We start from the raw sequence: 23,588 nt of genomic DNA on the forward strand, positions 1-23,588 counted from the left end.
TTAGTTAGTTATAAATATTATTTTTTTTCATTTTTCTACTTTCACATTTTGGTCTCCATAATTTTTTCATTTTTCTATATTGGTTCCTACATTTTATTTTTGCTTTTGTCTTATTAAATTTAATAAATAATCTAATGGCAAGAACGAATATGAAACAATTTTTTTTTACAGAGATGAAAATGAAAAAAATTGGATTAAAATAAAAACTTCATATCTTACAAAGACTAAAAAGTTATTTAAACACATAAGAACCAAAATTTGTTGCTAAAATAAATTTTTCTTTTAATTTAAAAATGTTACATTCTCATTTTCTGCCATAAGAATAAATTTGTGAAAAAATTTATCGTAAAAAACCTATTTCTCATGAATATTATTTTTAAAATAATAAATTAAATATAAAAACTAACATTCTTGATTATATATATATATATATATATATATATATATATAAATAAATAAATAAAAGTTTTTGTGTAGCTCTGTGACTGTGAGGCTACTCCTTCCTATAGCAATTATACAATTTACTAAACTTGATCCAAAATGTTATTCGAGGGGGAATATAACTCTTGGATAACAAAATACATATTTTAAACTTTTCTACACCATTTTCTCATCTTTTAAAGAATTGCATATCACTTTATTTTCTTGCATTTACCTATTTACGTGTCAGTTATTTTTATTTTTAACTAAGGCATCTTAGCCTCTAAGTTCTCAAAATCTCGGTAAATTTTAATTTTTTTAAATTCTCTCATGCCTTATAGGGTTTCCTAAATCACTGAAAATATTACCAACAACACATTGATCAGAATAAGGTTGATCATAATAAGATTGGATTTAATTCATATAAGTAAGTTCTTGTGGTTGACTTATATATGAAAAAAAAAAAAAGTGGTTTAAAGGAAAAATTTTATTGAGGGTGGTCAGTGAAGTTTGTCGATGAAGGTTACTGATAATTTTTCAGGTTTATTGACAAAAATTAATCATCGATGGAGCTGATAAATAATTAGTATCAATAATACAGTTTTAGGACCTTAATTATTAAAGTTATCCTTTTTTAAGTAGATCAAACTCAAAACTCAAACTTGAGATTTTGAAGTTTGAGGACCAATAATAATATTACTTAACCAATGAACGATTTTTGTCTCTAAAATTCTATTGAATAATTTTAATCCTTTAAGTATTATAATTGTGTATTTTTAATTAAATAATTTTAGTCTTCAAGTATTATAATTGTATGACTTTTAACTTATCTAAGTTATATATATATATATATATATATATTATACTTTTCATTCATATATTAAATAACACATTTATTAATATTAAACTTATTAATATATGTAACTTAAATAAATAAAAATGTGTATAATTAAAATACTAAATAAATTTAAATTACACAATTGTGGTACTTAAGAATTAAAATTATTTAATTAAAATTTAAAAGACTAAAATTATATAACTATTATATTTAAAAGATTAAAAATATATTTAAGTAAAAAATTATTAAAAGTAAAAAAAATCATTGCTGAAATCAATAAAAACAAATATCTGAATCTCAAATTGAAGATTATGAAAATTCTACCAAATTCCTTTCTTTCATTATTTTAGATTGCATAAATTACGAAAAATATTTACTGACAATAAAACTAAACGTTATTAAAAAAGTAGGCAAACTTTTCAAACATAGTTAAAAATAAGTGAGGCACTGTTATTAGAAATTGAAATCCTAATATCTTATTTTATTTAAATTTAATTACCTTTTTATCTGTATAATTAAAATGTTTTTTTTTTTAATTCATATAGTCTATTATTATAGGGACCGAAAAGTATAATTTATAAATCATAAAATCAAAAAAGAGGAAAGTTGGAAAGCAGGAATAATAATAAAAATAAAAATAAAAATAAAATGAAAATATAATAAATAATAAAATGAAAATATTTGAAGTATATAAAGGAAAGGAAGAGGCAATATTTGCAAAGGAAGAAGGAAAGGTTGTGTTGTATTGTATTGTGCGTTTTTTTCTCTCTCTCTCTCTCTCTCTCTCTCTCTCTCATTCTCTTTCATTCTCTTTCATTCTCTATTCTCTATATATGTGTTGGTGCGTGGAGTGGCGTGTGTGTAGCTGCGCTCTCTCCTGCCGGCGCTCTCGTCGGAATTTCAGTTATTGATTTTTCCGATCACCGGATTCGATCCAATCGCCAATCCCTAATTGCCAGCCCAACCTTTTTCATCATCAATTCTAATTCAATAGGCATTGGGGTGGCGCTGCCGGAGATGGAGGATTACGCCACCAGCGACGAAGATTACCATTATTCCTCCGATCAGGAGGACTCCGTCGATGCCTACGAAAACGACGACCCAGATTACGCCTTGCTCTCTTCCAAGGGTCCCACTACTCAGGTATCTATTCCCTTCCGATACCACACGCCCCAAATTTCTAACCTTTTCTTTTTCTCCTCTCAAAACCCTCACTCTTTCGCTTTTTCGCTCTCCCCATGATTTACGTCTGTATGTTTTTATCTGTGTCGCTGTCTTTTCTTATTTCTATTTTCCCCCTTATCTGATTCTATTTGTTTCTGAATTGTTTGTTATATTCGTCAAGCGCATTACCTCTTGTTCTTCTATTGAGATAGGATTATTGAAGGTTCGCCTTTTACAACTGTTTTGCCAAAGTTTTTGTTGAATTTTCGGACTGCGTCACATGGTGTGTGAACGTCCAGACTTTGTCGGATACGTTTTTAGGTGTTGGGAATTGGAAAGGCTTATTGTATCTGAAAGGAATCCCCTTTTACTGTTGGCCTGGTTATAATTTTTGTGGATTGTGTGATTCCGTGATTGATATTTTTTTTTATTAGTGGGTGAAGCTGGGTCCTTTGTGTTCTATTCTTGCACTGATTGTTTTGTTCTTATAAACTCCTTTGGCGTTTGCAGGTGATTACGAAGGAATCATTGCTAGCTGCACAGGTAACATGAGCGTGGTGTGTTTTGTTTGGATCAAATATATTTTTAGGTTTTACTGAGATCACTGTGCACATATTTGTGTAGAGGGAGGATTTGCGCAGAGTGATGGACATGTTATCGGTGAGAGAGCAGCATGCCCGTACGCTGCTTATTTTTCATCGTTGGGATGTGGAGAAGTTGTTTGCAGTGTATGTAGACAAAGGAAAATCATTTCTCTTTGCTGAAGCTGGTGTTAGTGTGGAGGAACATCAGGAGTCTGACTCATCCATTGCTTCTGCAGTAATGTGCTTAATCTGCATGGAGGATGTTCCTAGTAATGAAGTAACGAGAATGGACTGTGGTCATGGCTTTTGCAACTCATGTAAGAAGTTTTGTTGTGTTATTCATGGCCTTTGGTTTTCTAAATTTCAGGTGTTAGGTGGATGACATGGCTTTTAATGTTTGTCATTGGTAATGCGGCTAGTAAGGATCAAATCACAACCTTCATTCATACCCTTATCAGAGATTGATCACTAATTATATTTAATGGTTTAACTTTTTAAGATTTTATGTGAAATCATCAGAAATTATATTTTTTGTTACTTTTTTACAAGGCTTAAATATATTTTTAGTTCTTCAAATTTAGGTTAAATTTTTTTTGGTCCCTTAAATTTAAAATTATTGTTTTTAGTCTTATAATTTTCAAAAATCTTGTTTTAGTTTCTCATGTTACCAATAACATATTTAGAAGTAACATTGTGATAGTTATTGGGTATCAATTGAGTTTAATGTGATTTTTCACTGATAAGAATACTAGTAGATAGATTTTATGCGACAATATTTGACAAATTTCATAATAAAATTTGAATATAAGGACTAAAACAAGATTTTTTGAAATTACATGGACTAAAAATATCAATTTTAAATTTGAGAGGCTAACAATAAATTTACCTCAAATTTAAGGGACTAAAAACATATTAAAACCTTTTTGCTAAAATGGAAATTCATTTAAGCTTCATTTATGAGCTTCTTTCTCAGCATGTCTATTTTTACAGGTTGGATAGAGCATTTTATTGTCAAGATAAATGAGGGTCAAAGTAAACGCATTAGATGCATGGCACACAAGTGCAATTCCATTTGTGATGAAGCTGTCGTAAGAACTCTACTCAGTAGACAGCACCCTGACATGGCTGAGAAATATGAACGCTTTCTGCTTGAATCTTACATTGAAGACAATAAGAGAGTTAAATGGTGTCCCAGCACTCCTCATTGTGGGAATGCAATACGGGTTGAGGAGGATGAATTGTGTGAGGTAGAATGTTCATGTGGTGTACAATTTTGCTTTAGATGCTTGTCAGAAGCACACTCCCCTTGTTCGTGCTTGATGTGGGAGCTTTGGGCTAAGAAGTGCCGAGATGAATCAGAAACTGTTAATTGGATAACAGTTCATACAAAACCATGTCCCAAGTGTCACAAACCTGTGGAGAAGAATGGTGGTTGTAACTTGGTTAGCTGTATCTGTGGGCAAGCATTTTGGTGAGTTTTCTTCCTTCCTGCATCGTATTTTTTCACCCAGTATTTCTCTCATAATTAGCGTATTCTATGTAATAATTTTATCTTGTTGGTTATAAAAATATGGTAATAGGGATCAGAAGTTGAACCTACTTGATTGTTCAAGTTGACATTTACTTATGTTTTGCATAACAATTTCCCTTTTTATGCAGTTGGTTGTGTGGTGGAGCTACTGGTAGAGAGCATACTTGGTCAAGTATAGCTGGTCATAGCTGTGGTCGCTACAAAGAGCAAGAGAAAACAGCTGAACGGGCAAAGAGGGATCTATATCGGTATATGCACTATCATAACCGATATAAAGCTCACACAGACTCTTTTAAGATCGAAAGTAAACTGAAAGAGACTATACAAGTGAAGGTTGCTATTTCAGAAGAAAAAGATTCTACACTCAGAGATTATAGCTGGGTAAATAATGGACTCTCCAGATTATTCAGATCCAGGCGTGTCCTATCATATTCATATGCATTTGCTTTTTATATGTTTGGAGATGAGCTTTTTAAGGATGAAATGACAGAAGCTCAAAGGGAAATAAAACAGAACTTATTTGAGGATCAACAGCAGCAGCTTGAGGCAAATGTTGAAAAGCTCTCTAAAATTTTGGAGGAGCCTTTTGAAACTTTTTCAGATGACAAGGTTATGGAGATAAGGATGCAGATAATCAATCTTTCAACAATTATTGATAAACTTTGTCAAAAAATGTGAGTGCTGCATTAAATAAGGTCCTGATACATCATTTGCTTTTGACATTGATAATTGTTATTTCTGATAATTTCTACAGGTATGAGTGCATCGAGAATGATTTATTGGGTTCTCTTCATCTTGGCATTCATAGTATTGCTCCATATAAGTCAAAGGGCATTGAGAGGGCGTCGGAACTTTCTGTTTGCTGGGGCAACAATGTCAATGATACTGGTAACCTGTTGTGGATTGTTTGAATAAGGTTTAATTACCCTTTTGGCTTCTGTAATTTTATTAATTTTATCTTTTAGTTCCTATAATTATAAATATTTCATTTTAGTCCCTATACATAGAGTTTAAAGTCTCTAAGGTAAAATTTATAAATCTATAGGGGCCAAAAGAATAATTAAACTTTTGAATAATTAACCCCAAAACCTTTTGCTTTAGCATTTCCATTTTGTGATACTTCTTCTTACTATATTAACAGGAAATTTTCAGTGAGCTAATTTTTAACTAATTATCTGTAACTAATTTTAATGGTTTTGATTTGTTGCTGCAATTTTTATTTCTTTTGTTATGCATAAAAACATCGAAGTATTAACTGTATAAATTTGCATATGAACATTACATATAATTATGCTTATGGTAGAACTTGTCTTTTTTGTTATTAATTTGTTGAAGTTTTACCAACGTGGAAATGTGGTGCGAACATGTAAATTTATATTTCTAGCTTTCTTATTGTATCATGTTATGAAAGTTCTTATGTATGTTTTCTTCAGTTTGACTTTGTGGATGCTCATCAGAAATGTTACTGAGTGAAAAGGATTATTGTATATATGCTGCAAGCGTAGGTGTAACTGCAGAATTAGATCGACCTTCTGGATCAGGGAGTTCTGATGACAGTGGATGCTCTTCTAGGAAGCGTGCTAGAAAAGAGGGTCTTGGAGGTGGTTTTTTTGATCTAAACTTGCCAGCAGAGTTTGTAGACAGAAATTGACTTTGAAGGACACCTTATATACTTCGTACAGGCGTACAGGTCTAACATAAATTGCTTTGCTGCCTAAGAAGGAATTGATTTCACACCCCATTTGCTTCTTTTGGGCCATGTCTCTGCCATGCCATCTACCTTTCTGTATATAGATAGCCTTGGGGCATTTATTTCCTACTAGTTTATGTAAATGGCTACCCTTAAAGACAACTTCTAGGATGCTTTTATTATCTTATGGAGTTACAGGTGGAGGTAACTTCACTCATTTTTCTTCCATGATTTCGTTATTTTTCTTGTTTTAAGTTTTACAATTTTCAAATGATATACTACTTTCTTCCATATCTATTGATATTTTAGCTTTTTCTCCCCAAAAAAAAAACTGATGATCTTTCATATCTATCATATCAATACTTTTTCAAGGTATACCGTTTATTTAAAACAGAGTTAATGTTGAATTAACAACACTTGATTTTAACAAGATATGTCTAGTGAGTATTTATAACTATTAAAGGAATGCTTACGTAGCCTACAAAATAAAAATGCACTGCCCCCAAAACTCCATTGCGTATCCAAAGAACCTGGATACATATAATATTCGCGACGTTCCATGGAATGTATGTATGAGAAGAAAAAATGTTATCTTTATTTTTTGTTAAAAAGGATTAGTAAATAGATTAATTTTGTAAAATATTACTTTTGATCTATTTTTTGTTTTTAAGATATACTTACGGTGTACCTTGTTAATTTACTTAAATATAGAAATATATAAGAATTACTTAAATTAGAAATAAATAAAAATGAGTGTAGCTTGGTAATTTACTTAAATTCGAATGAGTGTAAGTTAGTAAATTCCTTGTTCAATGAACGATTTTGATATAAATATATATCAATTAATTTTTCGTAATCTGTATTACATTAGAAAACTGAAGTTTGATTCTTTAAATATCGAGGTAAAAGATAGTAAATGAACAAAGTTAATAAGTAGTAACGCCATTACTTTTACAGAGGAGGAAATGCCTGTTTTTTAAATATATATATATATATATATATATATATATATATATATATATTAATTTCACGAAACTATTACTTTTTTTGATTTGATTAATTTGTATAAAAGATATTATAGTAATTTAATTTTAAAAGAAAATAAAACATTTTCTCTCTTTTATTAATATCATTCTCCGATTCATTTTTTTTCTTCTATTAATTAATTTTTATTTGTTTAGAGAGATGAGAGACATCATGAAAGATAAGAGAGAAATGAGTTAAAGAAAGAATTTAATAAGAGAGATAAATAAGTTAGAGAAAGAATTTAATAGGGAAGAGAAATGAGTTGCAGAATGAATTTAATAAGAGAGAGAAATGACTTAAAGAATGAAGTTAATAAGAGAGAAATTTTTTTTTTATTTTTATTTAAAATTAAATTAAATTACTATAATATCCTTTATACAAATTAACCAAATCAAAAGAAATGAGTAGTTTTTTTGTCCTGAAATTTTGGTGTAGGTTGCTAACATACTCCAACTAAAAAATAGGTGGGAGTATATTAGCATTCTCCATATATATATGAGGAAGGTTCAAACGACACTAGTGTAACTTTTACTAAATGTTACACCGCTCAATAACTTTATATTTAATGTGAATTTTAAAAATTCAACCGTTAGATTGAAATTTCATATCTCTTAGATCATATATATCAAATTTTATATTAATCTAAGATGATTTGATACTTCATTTTCATAAAACAAAATTGACGTAATATATACATTTCAAAATATACTAAAATATGAACACTTTGATTACCTTGAAGTTGTTGTTCAAAGTATTTATTATATATTTTCCTGTTATACCCTTTAGGTGGTTGGAGAATAAATAATATTTTAGAAAATGAATAGACACATTGTTCAGTAAACATGTATTAATTATTAAGGATAAAAATGAAAAAAAAATTAATAAATCATTAATTTTAAAAAAAATAACAATAAAAAATATAATAAAATCTGACAAAACGACCATGAAAAAAAATTGAGAGAGTATATATATATATATAAAGATTAACTGACATTTAAAGATAGAGTTATGTTTTTAACAGAGTTTTCAATACGGGTTCTGAAACTGATAGACTAAAGATTGAAAAGTGGGTCGAGATAGTTTCCATAGAGGTCATAACTTCTGTTGATCTGTCTAGTTTGACAGAATGGAAAAATCAATTCATTTTATTTTTCATAAATTTACATAATTTTGCAAGAGAAAAAAATATTGTCTATATATGTTCGATAACTTTTTAACTAGCAAAATTTGGAAGACTAAAAACAATTTTTTTTAGAGACTAAAATTAAATAGAATTAATTTTTTAAGGATAAAACCATAACCTTTTAAATTATTTCATTCGTTTTGTATCTTTTGATGTCGTAACTTTTTTTTTTCTTTTTTGAAATTATTGATCTATTACAAAATCTAAAATACCATTAACCACTGCATGAACCAACTAACACTTGAATGTTAAAATGGCTTGAACCTAATTAGTTAATTCACTGTATCAGGTTAGGTTGAGTGATTCAATTTTCAAATTGCATGACCCAGTTTGCATAGTGTGATAATCCAATGGGTCAAAGGTGGGCTTCATTGACCCGCTATATATATATATATATATATATATATTCAAAAAAAATTATACTTTTAAAAAGTATTTTTTGAAATTGTTTTTATTTTTTTTTTTTTGTGAAAGGAAGAGATGAATGGTTGTTTGTGTTAAAATTTTGGTATAAGTTGCTTATATATATTTTAGTATTTTTTTTAGATTCATTATTATGAAAAAAAATTATAATACTAAACAAATTATGTTGAAATGATCTATATATTAATTGTAACACCATGTGTTTTTAAGTTTTATTGATTAATTGTTGAATTATTGTATTTATTGTTGTTTTAGAACTCTAAGGATTAAGGGATCCTTAAGAGTTAAGTTATTGTTAAAATAATTTTAATTAGGGTCAAGTTAACAAAGTTTAGGAAAAGTATATAAGATTTTTCTTAAGACATAAATTTCATAAGTTTATATCTTAAGAAATTTAGAGAGAGGAACTCTAAAATTAGGGAGATTTCTTTCTTCTTCGAAATTCCTTAAAATTGCTAACCCTTCCCAGTAGTTGAGTAGAGTTGAGATATTGGAGATTCAAGACTCAAAGGTTGAGAATCTCAAGTGGAGAAACTAGTACGTCGACCCTTGAGACTTTCAATCTTCCTTCCTCATCCCTTGATTTTTGAGCAATTTAAGATAAGGAAAATTTGTTAAATGAATGTAGTTGGATGTTGATTGTTGATTCCTGTATGTATTCCTCATTTTGTTGTTGAAAGTGATTGGAATTCATGAGATGTAGAAGTTGGTTTAAAGTGTTGTTTGTAAAGGTCTTTCTTCGAAGTAGAAATTGATGATCTTTGTTTTCCAATGGTTGCATGTTGATATATTGATTGTAATTGAGTTGTGTATGTTGTATGCTTGTTACAAATTGGATTGCATGTTGGTCCCTTTTAGTTAATTGCAGGTTTATGGCCAAAATGAGATTTTGCCAAGTGAAAATAAATTTTCATTGTGGCTCAAGATAGGGAGTCTCCACATTGATAAGATATTGTCTGCTTTGAGCCTAAGCCCTCACGGTTTTGCTTTTGGACATCACTCAAAAGGCCTCTTAACCAATGGAGACAACTGTGTGTATATAAGCCCATGTTCATCCTCTTGTTTGAACGATGTGAGACTTTGTTTGTATCCCAACAGATTGGTAACTCTAGGCATGGGTCAATAAAGAGCTCTCTGACTTGGTCATATTAAGCTTGGAATGAGAGATGCCATATGTGATTGATCGAGGAGCTCTTTGACTTGATTGTGTTGGATATGATCAAGTCAGTGGCTTTTTGTTTGGATGATATTGAGCACAAGTTTTGAAACGTCGAATGTGTGTCAGGTAGAGTCTCTATGGTTATAGAACCAAAGTCAATTATGAGTTTTTATTTGATAAAAATGTCACTTTCTCATAATAATCATATCTTAATACTCATTTAGGCATGATTATCTTTTTATTGTAATTCTATCATCTCACAATGACAACAATTTATAATTTTTACGCAGAGTAATAACCACAGCCACAATAAATATATCACTTTAATTTAATACAATTTTATTAAAATATTTTGTTATATCAATTAATGCATTACTTTTAAGTAGTGGTTGAATAGTTTATGAAAAGAAAAAGTTAAAAAAAAATTAATATTACATTAAAAAAATGATAAACATCATTCATTTCAAAATATTTTTCCAATGTTGGAATGAAAGAAATAATATATTAGATTTCACCTATACAAATTAGTTTAATTAGTAAGAAGCAGACTCATGTTTAACAAGAAATTGATTTCGATTTTCATTGTTTAGGTGAGAATTTTGTTAATACATAATATGTAAATTCTTCTGCAAATGTTCTTTAACTCTTGAAAGTCTTTGTTGATCGATGAATGCATGCAACTCAACTCATCTAAATTTTTATATAATGTTTGTTTATAAGTTTCCATGGCTTTTCTCTCTTTCTCTCTCAGTCTCCACAGAAAGGGCAGGAAAACACCGAGTCTCACCAATCTCAACGATAAGATTCTGTTTTTGTTTGAATTGTTGAAAGAAACTTCGGTTTGGTTCTGACAAGGTTATAAAATGTTACCAACTCCAACATGCATCGGTTCCATATACTATGAAAGGTGCAGCACCTCATTCATTAATTCATGCACTTTAATATATCACTAAATGATTCCATTAATAAATTTTCCTATTGGTCTATGTGCCTTGCCAAACTTTATAAAAGTCACAAGCAGTCAACCAACAAGTTTTATTTTTATTTTTTTATAGTATTGAATTTAGTTTCTTCAAAAGCAAAATCTCGAGTTTAAATTTTCCATGTGTAAAAATATGATTAAAATGAGAGATTATATTAAAATAATAATAAATCTTTTTAACAAAATTAATCATTGATAAAATCAATAAATTTATACTAATAATATAATTATAAAAAAATCACTAGCAACATAACATCACAAGTTTACAAGATTTTTTTTCATAAAGCACATAGTCGAAAACAATTGAATTTTTTTGTAAATAACAAAACTCTATCTAATATTTAATGAAGTTATTTATCTAAGACTACGATATGAAATTAAATTACTAGTTAAATTGGAAGTGTACTGCTTCATTCACATGTTTAACAATAAATATCTTAAATATCTTTGTAAGGTATTTGACCTTCTAATTATTTGTACAATAGCTAAGGTTTGTAGTAATTAAGGAAAATATTTAACAAAAATGGTTTATCATATTATAAATACAATTTTTTCGCTAAAAAATACAAATTTTTATCCTCTCCTTTTCTTTCTAGTTGTCCATTTCAGTAGATAGTATTCATATTAATAAATATAAATTATATATTCAATTTCATTAAAATTAATTTTAAGTTCTTGATACGAGTTCTATTATTAATTATTTCCCTATCATTTATAATATATATATATATATATATATATATATATATATATATATATATATATACATACAACATTCTAAGCTTGATCATGTTGTTATCTTTGTAATCTTTTTTATAAATAGAAATAAATAAATAATAAGTTATAGAATCTTTATGTATTCCATAAGAACAAATACTTAATTAAAAAAAATAATATCATTTTAAATTTATAAATGAACAAATAATATGAACAATATTTTTTAAAATTTGATAAATAATATTTATTTTCAAGTAATTGAATTTATTCAAAAAATTATATTCAATAATGTCTTTAAAATACTTGTTACCTAGCGCAATTTTATACTCCCATCTTATTACGTGAAACTTTTGTATATTTATTTTTAATTTTCATAGAATTGCACTAATTAGTTATGGCCTCGTCTCATGACACATTAATTAGTTATGTTTGCACTAATTCTGAGGTCTTGAAATTAGTAGAATTTTGGTTGGTTTAGGATTATTGAAAGAAACTGTCCTCTGATGGTCTGATTTATATAATTAAAGCAGCAAGTATGTTTGTCAGTTTCCTTTGAAAAATTGATAATGATTTTGCTCGATAAGAGAGGTTCATTTCTAATTAATTATTCCTTTTCCTGTTGTGTTCATCAGAGGCAGAAACTCAGATTGGTTCAACCAAGCCACAAGTCAAACTAGAAACTTCGTGAAATATCAAAAAGTGCGTCAGAATTTACAAGTCGCAAGAGCCAAAACTGGTTTTAAGTTTTAACTTATATATTACACACATCTGACATATGGATTTAATAAAGCACAACACTTTTTTTTTCTTCTTTTTTTATTTAATGCAGCATAGACACTATAAAAGTTTTTTACACTGGTAAATTTGTTTCATATCAAGAATTGGTGAATCTATTTTGTATACACCTAACATGCATGCCAAATTAAACTAAAACAAAAAAAAGTAGCAGGCGGGTATATTTTATTGTCAACTTGTGAAAAGCTTTTTCCATCTTTTGTTAATGGTAAAGAGAAGGGAAAAAAGAAAGCAGTGTTCATCAAAGGGTATCATTTGGCTAGTGTAAAATATGTGTCTACATATTAACTACGGAGACATCAAATATGTATACACATTTTTGTAACTACATAGAGACATTATTTGATGCTCTTCCCTACGTGCATAGCACCCTATCCAATGAGAAAAGGCATGGCACTTTTTCCCACCAAAGTCATTGACAATGCAAAGATTGGTTGTATCCAAGTAAGTTTCTCTATGAAATTAGACAAAAGACAGCCCACCAAAACCAGTCACTTCATATCAAAACACACTGCTTCTTCCTTTGACAATAAACTTTCAGCCCTTTTGAGGCTGCTTTTCTTCAAGTGCGTCTTCTTTTTTCTTCAAGTGACCAAACTCACTGTGTTTTCTTCTTCAATCTTCCCGCACGTTGCTAGCATCGCCTAGTGGAGGGGTCATGGCCTCATGGGGGGTAACACTATAAATTCGTGGTACAAAAATTAACCAAAAAATAGGTTATATGCGACAACAGTATAAAGTCATTCTACAATGTTATTCAATTATAAATCACCATGTATGATAAACTTGTAAACTTTTATAATAAATCACTGAAAAATCATATCTTCGATGACTTCTGAATGATTGTCAATGTAGAAATATTTAACATAATCGGTACATAGTCATTAAACTCAAAATTAATATAATTTTACATTCTTAAAATTATCATTGAATTATGTAATATTATGTTGAAATTTCTTTGTATAACATTATGGTAATTCTTTACACCAGTGTGACCAATAATTAGACAAAATACTGTCAAGATTAGGTAGTGAAGTTATTACCAATCGGTTTCACCTCCCAGTGTAATAGGAGGATGGTGCCAGGTAGTCTAATTGGTTGGTAAAATTTGTTGTTTTTAGTATAAATTAAACAATTAGGGGCCATGTTTCACTATAAACTAAGAGATATACTTACCATTGTTTAATGAAGTGGAGGGCAAAAGAAGGAAAATAAATATGACTTGATCAAACTTCAAGGACACTACACTTTTACCATTTAAACAAAATGATTTGTGAAACGCATCACATGGGAGTTTGCTCTTGGAATGGCAAAGAAAAGAAATGAAGTGCACGAGTGGATGGAACTGTATGCAATGCATTATGTAAGTCCACACTACCATCTTAATCACCACTCAGTATTTTGTCACTATGTTCAATTCTAAACGGTGAAGGTATCGGCTTTTAGACAAGATAAAGGGAAAAACCAAACTGATGTGCTTCTTTTAATGCAATGCCAAAAGCCAACCAGCACAAAAGCTTCAAAGTTGGAGTGCCTTTAAACATGCATGCAATATATTTGCATCATTGTTGATAGCATAATCTGCGATACACATATCTTAGTTTGCCTCCATGTTTCTTGTCATATCATTCTTTTCTAATCCCAAGGTTTTACTTTGAAATACATTCCACAAAAGATATGACATGATTTTTCTTCTTTTGATGAAATGCAAAAAACTTTATCAAAGGCTTCCAAAAGGGTGGGTTGGTTAGTCATGTGAGACTAGTCAAAATGAAAAGGAAAAAAAGGGTCTAATGAGGTTCATAGATTGTTTGTCAACAGCAGTACTGCACAAATATACCCTTGTTGTTGTCTTTGTACCATAGTGGTTGAAAGTAACATTTACCTGGCGTATATAAAAGGGGACAATGTGTTTCTGTAATTGAAATAGATATAATATAACTAAGAGTCTGTTTGGTTTTTGAACCACCAAACTTGATTCAGCTTTCCAAAAGCTTGTCTGTGCGAGAAGTCTCATTCCATCAGAGTGGAGATTCTGCTGCTTGTAAGCGCAGCTATGCTTTTAAATTAATGTATTTTGGATGTATCTTCCCATTTTGACAAAGTCACATTTATGAAACTTGTCAATATCTGGTCCTGGTGTCTGTCACATTTAATGGTGTTTTGTTGCATTTATGGACAGTGTTTAAGCCAATTCTGACACTAACATGCATGAAGCAAAGTGGCGCGATTCTGGTTTCAAGCAATTCAAGTCCATGGACCCAACCGTTTCAATTTCAAGTCACAAGCGCTCCAACAGGTTTTTGCAGACAACCGTTTCCTACTTTCAACATTTTCTGCTATTTCTCGTTTCACCAACTTTTTGTCTTTCTAAACCAAATAAATTGAAGAAAGAGTTGCAGTGACACGCATCTTCTTCTTCTTCTTCAGTAAATTCACTTTTGAACCAAATAATGGTTCTTCAAGTTATCTAGAATTTTTGCTTCTACGGATTTATGTTATTAAATATAGGTAATCTTACTTTGTTTCTCATGATCATAACACTGGAGCAACGTAACAGTTAATACTTAATAGTTTTTGACATCGAATGTCATGTTCCTAAAATACTTTTAATCAGTAGCAAGTATTTAAAAACAAAAACAATGTTCAATTTCGTACTTGTTTCATGCCAAAACTTGTCCTACGAGGAAGTTCTTTGTGTTACTTTTGCAGGTTAAAAGGAACAATGCTAATTTTAAAGATATTATGTGCTTCACTCCCTATTATTGACATTTTTTGTTACTGTTTGGCAGTGACCCAATGAAAAGGAGAGTTATGAGAGATGGATTAGAGAACATTAGTGAAGCTTCATATCGGCCTGAAGTGGTATTTCTCCGACTCTCAGACCACCTTTACCTTCTTGCTGCATATTTCCGAGCAATATTATAGGGCATTTTCCTTAAGATTAATTTGGCCAGATTTTAGTATTCTCATAAAAGAATGACTTTCAGTTCATAGAAGCAAATACTTATAACTCTTAGTTATCTTCTTTCTTTTATACGACAAAAAGGAACTGGGGGAACTAAAGCAAAGCATTGAATCCAAGAAGAGGCAATACAATAATATGGATCTACAAAGTTCTTTGACTCAAGAGGTGCAAATCCTGACCGATTATTTGCATTTGGTTGATAGTTTTACATACTATATAGTGCATACTTGGGAACCTGTTTGTCTCATTGCAAATGGGATTTTACACATTCCCAAGCACAAAAATGAAGAAACAACATTTTGTTGCTTTGGCGTTGAACGAAATATTTTTGACGTTGAACTGTAACCAAACATATTAATAGTTTTTGTATCTCTGAAGATTCTACAGCTTCAAAAACGATTGCAACAACAATTTGTGATACGGCGTGCATTAGAGAAAGCGTGCTATGTTCCTTTTTCACAGGATGCTACAATAGAAACTTCAATACCCAAGGTACAGTTACATGGAAGTACAGTTTTAATCTCTAAATTGAAATTTTTGGATCTTGCTTTTGACTATCCATTATATACATGTCTTGTGTAATTTTAGGCTGCAAAAGAACTGATTAAGGAAATTGGAATATTAGAATTAGAAGTCGTGTATTTAGAACAATACCTACTCTCTTTGTATCGGAAAAGATTTGATCAGCAAATTTCATCTCTATCAACCAAGGAAAGAAGATTGGAATTAGCTTCAGACACTAATCAAGGAACATCTGCAGTGCCTGACAATGATGCTATCTCTGACAAAGAAATTTCAGTTGTGCACTGTAGTAATGTCATTTCACCCAGAAATTCAGCTGGCTTTCAGCTTAAGGAATGCAGTAACCAGTTGGAATCAGAAACTGTTTTAGACTCTAGTATTCATCGATGTCACTCTGCAATATCTCAACGAGCAGTGTGCTCGATTGAAGCTTCTCCTGGGAACATTGAGACCAAAGCTGTTGTTGACTCTTACCATTCTCTACCATTATCCATGTTAGAGGTAAAGTATAAAGAAAACCAGAAAAGTGGTTACATCCTTTTATTTCTTATGCAGGCCTCTCTGTTAACTTTTCCAAATTTTATAATACCAGCAAGCTCAGTGTGCTAAATCCAGTTCAACCAGCCTGGCAGAGCATCTTGGGAGTAGCTATGTTGATAATGTTCCAGAAACACCAAATTGGCTATCTGAGGAGATGATTAAGTGCATATCAGCTATATATTGTGAACTTGCAGAGCCACCTTCTCTTGGTCATAAACGTGCTTCATCCCCTATGTCATTCTCATCGTCCGGTAATGAGTTATCTTCACAGAGCCAGGGTAGTAAGTGGAAATCACAATGGAAGAAGAATTCATCCTTCAGTTTGAACTCCACTAACCCTTTCCATGTCAGAGGGTCCAAAGAATTTAGTGGACCTTATTGCTCAATGATAAGGATACAGCAATTATGCACAGATAATCAGAAATTAAAAGAAATTGAGTACATGCTACGAAGATTTAGGTGAGCCATCTTATAATACTTATTCTTTTTTATCATTTTGTTTTATTCAAATTCAAGTTTCCTTTCTAAATGATCTGTTAGTTGTATGAAGAAACTACACATTAACGTTTTGACCATAAAAATTGAAGTTATCAACAATAGTATAATGCCCCAAGCAAGATGTGCGTGTTATACAAATTTGGTTGGATTTTTTCTTGTGTTATAGGACAACTTCATATCCTACTTTATTGCAGGTCACTTGTTTCTCGGCTGGAAGATGTTAATCCTAGAAATATGAAGCATGAAGAAAAGCTTGCCTTTTGGATTAATGTGCACAATTCTTTAGCAATGCATGTAAAATTTCTAAATCTCTAGTCTTCTTTATCTCATGCATATTATTGCTTCAAGTCAGTGAACCAATCCTATCATGTTGTTGTCTGTCCTCCACAGGCCTTATTAGTTTATGGAATTTCAGCCAACAATGTTAAAAGAATGTCTTCGGTACTGAAGGTAAGTTTCTCATTCATAATAAAAGAATTGACTGGTACATATGGATTTTTACTAAATAAAATAGGATATTTCAGGCTGCATATAACATTGGGGGACATACTATAAGCGTAGACCTGATACAGAACTTCATTCTGGGATGCAGATTGCCTCGCCCAGGACAAGTAAATCTGATTTCCAGAAACTTCTAAGAAGACTGCATATTTTATTTTACATAGTAAACAAACAAGTTTAGCGTTGATCAAATCCTGTTGACCAAATACCTTTCTTAACTAAGTATTACGCCTTTCTTTTTCTCCCAGTGGTTGCGGTTGTGGTTTCCTTCAATGGCAAAACCAAAGGTTAGAGATGCAAGAAAAGGATACGCCATACATCGTCCAGAACCTTTATTACTATTTGCTCTTTGCTCAGGAAGCCATTCTGATCCTGCGGTAGATTTCTGGTCTTGCTAAACTTATTGCTTATTTGTCAATGTTGAAGGATATGTACAAACCTGCATTTTTAGTTGTATTTAACCTCTTCTCCTGGTATCTCAAGGAAACAGAAAATCCTATCTCTAAAGATGTAGTTTCCAAAATGAAACATTGTCTATAGGTCTGAATATAATGATTTGAACGAACGAAGATTTTCAATAATAGATATGACTTTGTACTTAGATTCTTGCATTTATTATAGTTACATCCTTCTTAGATTAAGGTTATAAATAATAGATACGACACGGTACTTGACTTATTCTTGTATTTGGTCATTTTCTCATAATCTCACCTGGTCTTGGTTGTAACCTTCTCAGGTACGTATGTACACATCCAAGAGGGTTTTTGAGGAGCTAGAATATGCCAAAGAAGAATACATTCAGTGCACCTTTTCTATAAATAAGGAACAGAAAATAGTTCTCCCAAAGATAGTTGATTCCTTTGCAAAAAATTCAGGTCTAGGAGCATCTGATATGATGGAGATGGTTAAGCCTTATCTACCCAATAATTCTCAAAGGAAGAGCATTAACGATTCTCAATCAAAGACAAGCTGGAAAAGCATTGAATTAACCCCTCATAACTTCACCTTCCATTACTTGATTTCAAAGGAATTAGATTGGTAATGGCATGCCTTGGTAGGATTCATGCATCTGTGGGTAAAATAATTGTCTGTCTATCCATATCTATCCAAGAATTACGCTTGATGGTAAGCACAGGTGTATTGTGCAAGAAGGAAATGTGTCTGCTTCAAAGCATAACTGGTAAATAATAATTGTCTGCCTCATATCTATGAAAATATTAAACACAGAATGGCAACACTAAGGTGAGAGTACGGAGCAGAGACAGATGTACGTCAGATAGCAAGCAACAATCTGGAAATTTTGGGAGCTTAGACAACATAATTTTTGCTGCAGAACTGTATCCTAAGGTCCTAGTGTTTAAGTATTTTAATATAGCTATATATATATATATATATATTTTTTTTTTCAATTTATGGATGTATATTCTTAATTCTTTTCCTCGGCATCTGCTTTGTCTGATGGATCAATCCTGAACACTTTTTCTCGGTGTATGCTTGGTAGAAATCATTATTGTCACCCAGCAATACTAAGAAGCACATTCTTGTGGCCTTTTGGTCATACAACATGAAAGGTAACAAGAGAATCATTGAAAAATTTACTCCAGAATTTCTCAAATTTTAATTATTCCTTCAAGTTTTAATTATTTAGATGGAACCACGATTTCTTGTTTTCCTTTAAGGAAAGGAATTAATAAATTTACGCTAGATTAAAATTTAAAATCACATAACGGATGACATTATAAACTGATTAAAGTGGTACTTAAAGTACTGCATTATTAACTAACCATAAACATAACAAGCCAAATGTATCTAAATTATCTCCAAGGACCCATGCAAATCCAAAGACCTTAAGAAACACTCAACGTGAAACCGCAGCAAAACTTCACGGGTGAAGGATGGGCTCTTGTTGTATGTTGTGGTCCGCACAGATCCTTTTAAACTTGAACAGCTTTTCCTTCCCTACAAGGATCCACCTCTGCCTTCACAATGTTGATTATACCAACAAACTGTCTTTACAGTAACAGCAGCCCAAGAAGAATAGAAAACCAGCAGCAAAATCAAAACTCAACAACCAAATACAGCGGCAATCAAGGAGCTGACTTTTTCCTTGCTCCTCACATGATTGAAAACTGAACTAAAGCATAAGAATTCTGGACCTGTTCCTATGTTGTCGTTTGCACGCATCAGATCACCCATAGTAGCACTGGCATGCTTAAGGGTGGAATCACCATGAACTTTCATAATCACTGAGCGTTAATCCTCCTTTATGTTCCACATGTCACCAAATATGAGACACTGTTGGTTGTGTAGATTGTTGAGAAACATCTTTTCTGTCTTGAAAAACTGCCTTCACAGAATCTATAATCTACTAAAACTTCACTCCAAATTAATTGTTGTGTTGCTCTTTACTGCGTTTGCTAGAGATTCTGTAATAGGATAGGATAAGACAATATCACATATATTAACATGTGGGTTCAATTGTTAATTCCTAAATACCATTTACAGCAAAGACATAATGATGGACCATTAATTAAGATCTCTAAAGGCTATATACATATATCAGAACAAACATATGTAACTATGTATGTGTGTAAGGAGGACATGTCACACACCTGACTGAATATCACCACCCCTTATATGTCTAAATTTGGGTAGTGGGATGGTCAATTGAACTAGGTTGGTGTAAAGTTGGAGTTTCTGCCTCTAAAAACTGTCTTACGTCTCTTCCAAATGCACTTTCAAGAAAAAAAAAATAGTCTTCCAATAATTTTTGTAGTAGTACTATAATTTCAGTTGACTATAAATCCAATTCCTTGCTACTACAGTATCTATAAGCATGCTGCATTGGATGGTGCTCTTATGATTCCTATATGGCAGAGCATCCACTTTTAGTGGCATTGGCTAGTTAACCATCAAAATATATCCCAAACATCACCTTGAATTTCATAAAGTTGCTTCAGTTCTGCGAAAGATACAGTTTCCCATTCAAGCATATTAAAGTTGAATATATTGCATCTGCTTTTGAATGAGATGTATCACCAGAAGTAAATACATGAATACCATTTTCCACATATATCCAACTGCATCCAGCAAACTTCTTAGCCTCGTATCCTCTCATTTTCTTTCTTATTCTTCCCATCTCATCCCATTTCCCTTTGGAAGCATAGGCATTGGCCAACTGCACATATCTAGACCCGTTATCTGCCTCAACTTTTAATAGTTCCTCTTCTGCCTGTTTGACAAGTGCTGCATCGCTGCTCATCTGACAAGCATTAAGAAATGCTCCCCAGATAGTAGCATCTATCTGTATAGGAATCTTCCTCATGAATTCTACTGCCTTTTCTAGTTGCTTAGCCCTTCCATACATATCGACCATACATGCATAGTGATAAATTTCAGGCAATACATTGTAATCTTGTTTCATGGAAATAAAAAATTGCTCTCCTAATTCTACTAATCCACGGTGTCGACAAGCTGATAGAAGTGCAACAAAAGTGACTGCGTCTGGCTTGACACTTTTATTCAACATTTCCTGAAAAAGCCGAATTGCTTTATTTTCAAAACCATGATGAGCATAACCAGCTATCATGACATTATATAAGATTGCATCTCTATCACTATCAGTAACTAGCCGGAAGATTTTCTCAGCATATATAACATTTCCACATTTTGAGTACATATCAACTAAAGCACTCAGTAATTTCTTATCCACAATAAATCTCATTCTCAAAATGTAAGCATGAATTTGCTTTCCCAAACTTAGGGCAGCTTGTATTGCACAGGCACCAAGCACACTGATGATGATCATTCCATCAGGAACTGGTGCTTCTTTAGTTATAAACTCTCTGAAAAGTTTGAAGACTGTCTCACATTGTTGTGATTTGACATAGCCCGAGCATAGAGCTGTCCATACAACAGAGTTTCTTTCCAACAGTGAATCAAAAAGCCTTTGGGCTTCTGTCATGTTACCTTGAGATGAGTAGCCTGCAATCAATGAGGCAACTGCAAATGAACTTTCAACCCCAATTTCTGCATAGACTAACTCTGCATATCTGATATTCCCACACTTACAGTAGAAGTCGACAATGCCACTGCTAATAAATTGATTCGAACTGTAACGCTTTTTCAACACCCAAGCATGGACAGACTTGCCAAGTTTTAAACATTTTAGACCAGAGCAGGCACTCAAAACACTTGCTAAAGTGTGTTCATTGAAACCAATACCATTTTCTATCATCTCAACAAACAAGGTAAGTGATTTCTCCATATAGCCATTTTGGGCGTATCCTGCAATCAATGTGTTCCAAGACACAGTATCATTCAGTTCAGGATTTTTCCAAAATACATTTAAGGCCATGTTCATGTTTCCTTCCCTACAACAAGCTGCAACCATTGCATTCTTTGAAACCAAGTCCACCATCCCATCACAACCGCTAAATACATTGCATGCTTCTTGAAAGGAACCACATTTAGAGTACATATCTATGAGAGAACTCAAAGCAAACTTGCTTAAATCATTTGCCGTTTTCACCATATATGAATGCATCTGCTTCCCATAACACAGCACACGTAGTTTGGCTGTAAGGTTAAGCATGGTTGTGAGAGTGAACTCATCAATCCCAATTGTGTCACGTGCAGATTGCATAATAGCAAACAAATCACGTGCCTCAGTCTCGCACCCGTCAGCACCAACATAAGCTGATAACATGGAATTATAAGAAACCAAATCTCTGTGAGAGGCAATGTCAAAAAGGGCTCGTGCTTGAGTCAAGTTGTGTGCTTTTATGTAAGCCATGATTATGGCATTCCAAGAGAATACATTTGGGTGGGGCATTTCATCGAACAGTTTGTGGGCCTCTTGCAAAAGGCCATGGTTGGAATAAAGGTGAATGAGTTGATTACAAGTGAAAATGCTTGACACCAAACCAGACTTTATTGCTTGGACATGGTCACGGTATACCAAAGCATCTCTCACTCTCAGGGACCTCGTTGCCATTGTCACTGGGCAGTGGCTATTGCTTTCGAAAATGATAGTTTGTTCCTTCTAGTACCAAAAAAAGAGGGGTAATACCGTAACACCATTTTAATTTTATTGACAAACAATAATATTGAAAACTTCAAAACATGGAATATATATATGATGATGTTCTAGGTTTGCTTTGAATTTTAATTCATGCACGATGCACCTTTAAGCATGCATTATATATATAAATAAATGGGAATAAAGGTGGCATATGAACTTGCGTGACTTTCACATTTGGTTCCCTTTATGGGAAGCCTCTATTCCCAGTCAAAAACAGCTTCCAAGTACAACAATAATGCATGATTACAGCTCAGCTTATGATTGGATTTATCGAAATACATCATAATTGTCATGGATTTAGGGTGTGTTTGGATGCGCGTTGCATCATGCTAACGCACGTATTTTTCTTCACAAAAAAAAAACGTGATTCTTCTCTTTAAATAAATGTTTGATTTTTTCTTCTTTACATAATTTCAAGGGTGAAAATCAATTTTGCCTGAAATTGATAAAAATAGCTTCTATGTTTAAAAAATTAATTTTGATAAATTAATTCTTAAAATGCAACACCAAACACACACTTAAATTGATTAAAATAAAATCAAATATATTATTAATTAAAAATTAAATTCATATACTTTCAATTATTTTATTTTTTTAGATTTTGGTCGGAAGTATTTTCTCATAATGCTTTTTTTTTTTATTACACTTAACTCAAATTTAAGATCTTAAAATTTAAGTCAAATAATTTAAAAATTGTATCTTTTTTTTATCTTATATTTATATTTTTTAATTAATTTTTTAGTAACTTAACACTAATTATGTGAATAACATGACTTATTAAATTTTAAATTGTATCTTTTATTCTAGATTTATATTTTTTAATTATTTTTTTTATAACTTAACATTAACTATGTGAATAAATCCATGTAATTCACACAAAAATGATATTACAAATAAATTAATACTAAAGACTAATTTTAAAAAAAATATAAATATAAAAATATATTTTTAAATTATAAAAATT

At 31.4% G+C, this 23,588-nt stretch overlaps 3 protein-coding genes across 9 annotated transcripts; 2 read left to right on the forward strand and 1 right to left on the reverse strand.

Moving 5' to 3' along the window:
- Positions 1 to 1,982: 1,982 nt before the first annotated feature.
- LOC109800272 (putative E3 ubiquitin-protein ligase ARI2) lies at positions 1,983 to 6,455 on the forward strand. Of its 5 annotated transcripts, none has more exons than XM_020361049.3 (7): positions 1,983 to 2,401; positions 2,933 to 2,965; positions 3,047 to 3,323; positions 3,997 to 4,477; positions 4,666 to 5,211; positions 5,292 to 5,425; positions 6,043 to 6,455. In XM_020361049.3, the coding sequence occupies exons 1-7, from the start codon at positions 2,276 to 2,278 to the stop codon at positions 6,186 to 6,188; spliced, it is 1,743 nt and encodes a 580-aa protein (XP_020216638.2). In that variant the 5' UTR covers positions 1,983 to 2,275; the 3' UTR covers positions 6,189 to 6,455. The 5 variants fall into 5 exon arrangements, with proteins under 5 accessions (XP_020216638.2, XP_082918914.1, XP_020216640.2 ...); XM_083062788.1 differs by having other exon boundaries at positions 5,292 to 5,404; positions 5,995 to 6,455; XM_020361051.3 differs by having other exon boundaries at positions 5,292 to 5,453; positions 6,043 to 6,221.
- A 7,197-nt stretch (positions 6,456 to 13,652) lies between these two features.
- LOC109801134 (ternary complex factor MIP1 leucine-zipper protein) lies at positions 13,653 to 19,140 on the forward strand. 3 transcript variants are annotated; one of them, XM_029271623.2, is made up of 12 exons: positions 13,653 to 13,875; positions 14,695 to 14,811; positions 15,305 to 15,377; positions 15,562 to 15,645; positions 15,859 to 15,972; positions 16,069 to 16,503; positions 16,595 to 17,001; positions 17,235 to 17,334; positions 17,431 to 17,490; positions 17,565 to 17,651; positions 17,790 to 17,918; positions 18,278 to 19,140. In XM_029271623.2, the coding sequence occupies exons 2-12, from the start codon at positions 14,720 to 14,722 to the stop codon at positions 18,581 to 18,583; spliced, it is 1,887 nt and encodes a 628-aa protein (XP_029127456.1). In that variant the 5' UTR covers positions 13,653 to 13,875; positions 14,695 to 14,719; the 3' UTR covers positions 18,584 to 19,140. The 3 variants fall into 3 exon arrangements, with proteins under 3 accessions (XP_029127456.1, XP_020217722.1, XP_020217723.1); XM_020362133.3 differs by lacking the exon at positions 13,653 to 13,875 and adding an exon at positions 13,994 to 14,556; XM_020362134.3 differs by lacking the exons at positions 13,653 to 13,875; positions 14,695 to 14,811 and adding an exon at positions 14,833 to 15,023.
- A 145-nt stretch (positions 19,141 to 19,285) lies between these two features.
- On the reverse strand, positions 19,286 to 23,194 carry LOC109800363 (LOW protein: PPR containing-like protein). Its single transcript, XM_020361151.3, has 2 exons — positions 20,154 to 23,194; positions 19,286 to 19,967 (listed from the first exon to the last, which is right to left on the reverse strand). The coding sequence occupies exon 1, from the start codon at positions 22,535 to 22,537 to the stop codon at positions 20,498 to 20,500; it is 2,040 nt and encodes a 679-aa protein (XP_020216740.1). The 5' UTR covers positions 22,538 to 23,194; the 3' UTR covers positions 19,286 to 19,967; positions 20,154 to 20,497.
- Between the last annotated feature and the right edge of the window lie 394 nt (positions 23,195 to 23,588).

Source organism: Cajanus cajan, chromosome 8 (assembly GCF_000230855.2).
Source record: "Cajanus cajan strain Asha chromosome 8, NIPB_CcT2T_4, whole genome shotgun sequence".
NCBI classification, from domain to species: domain Eukaryota; kingdom Viridiplantae; phylum Streptophyta; class Magnoliopsida; order Fabales; family Fabaceae; genus Cajanus; species Cajanus cajan.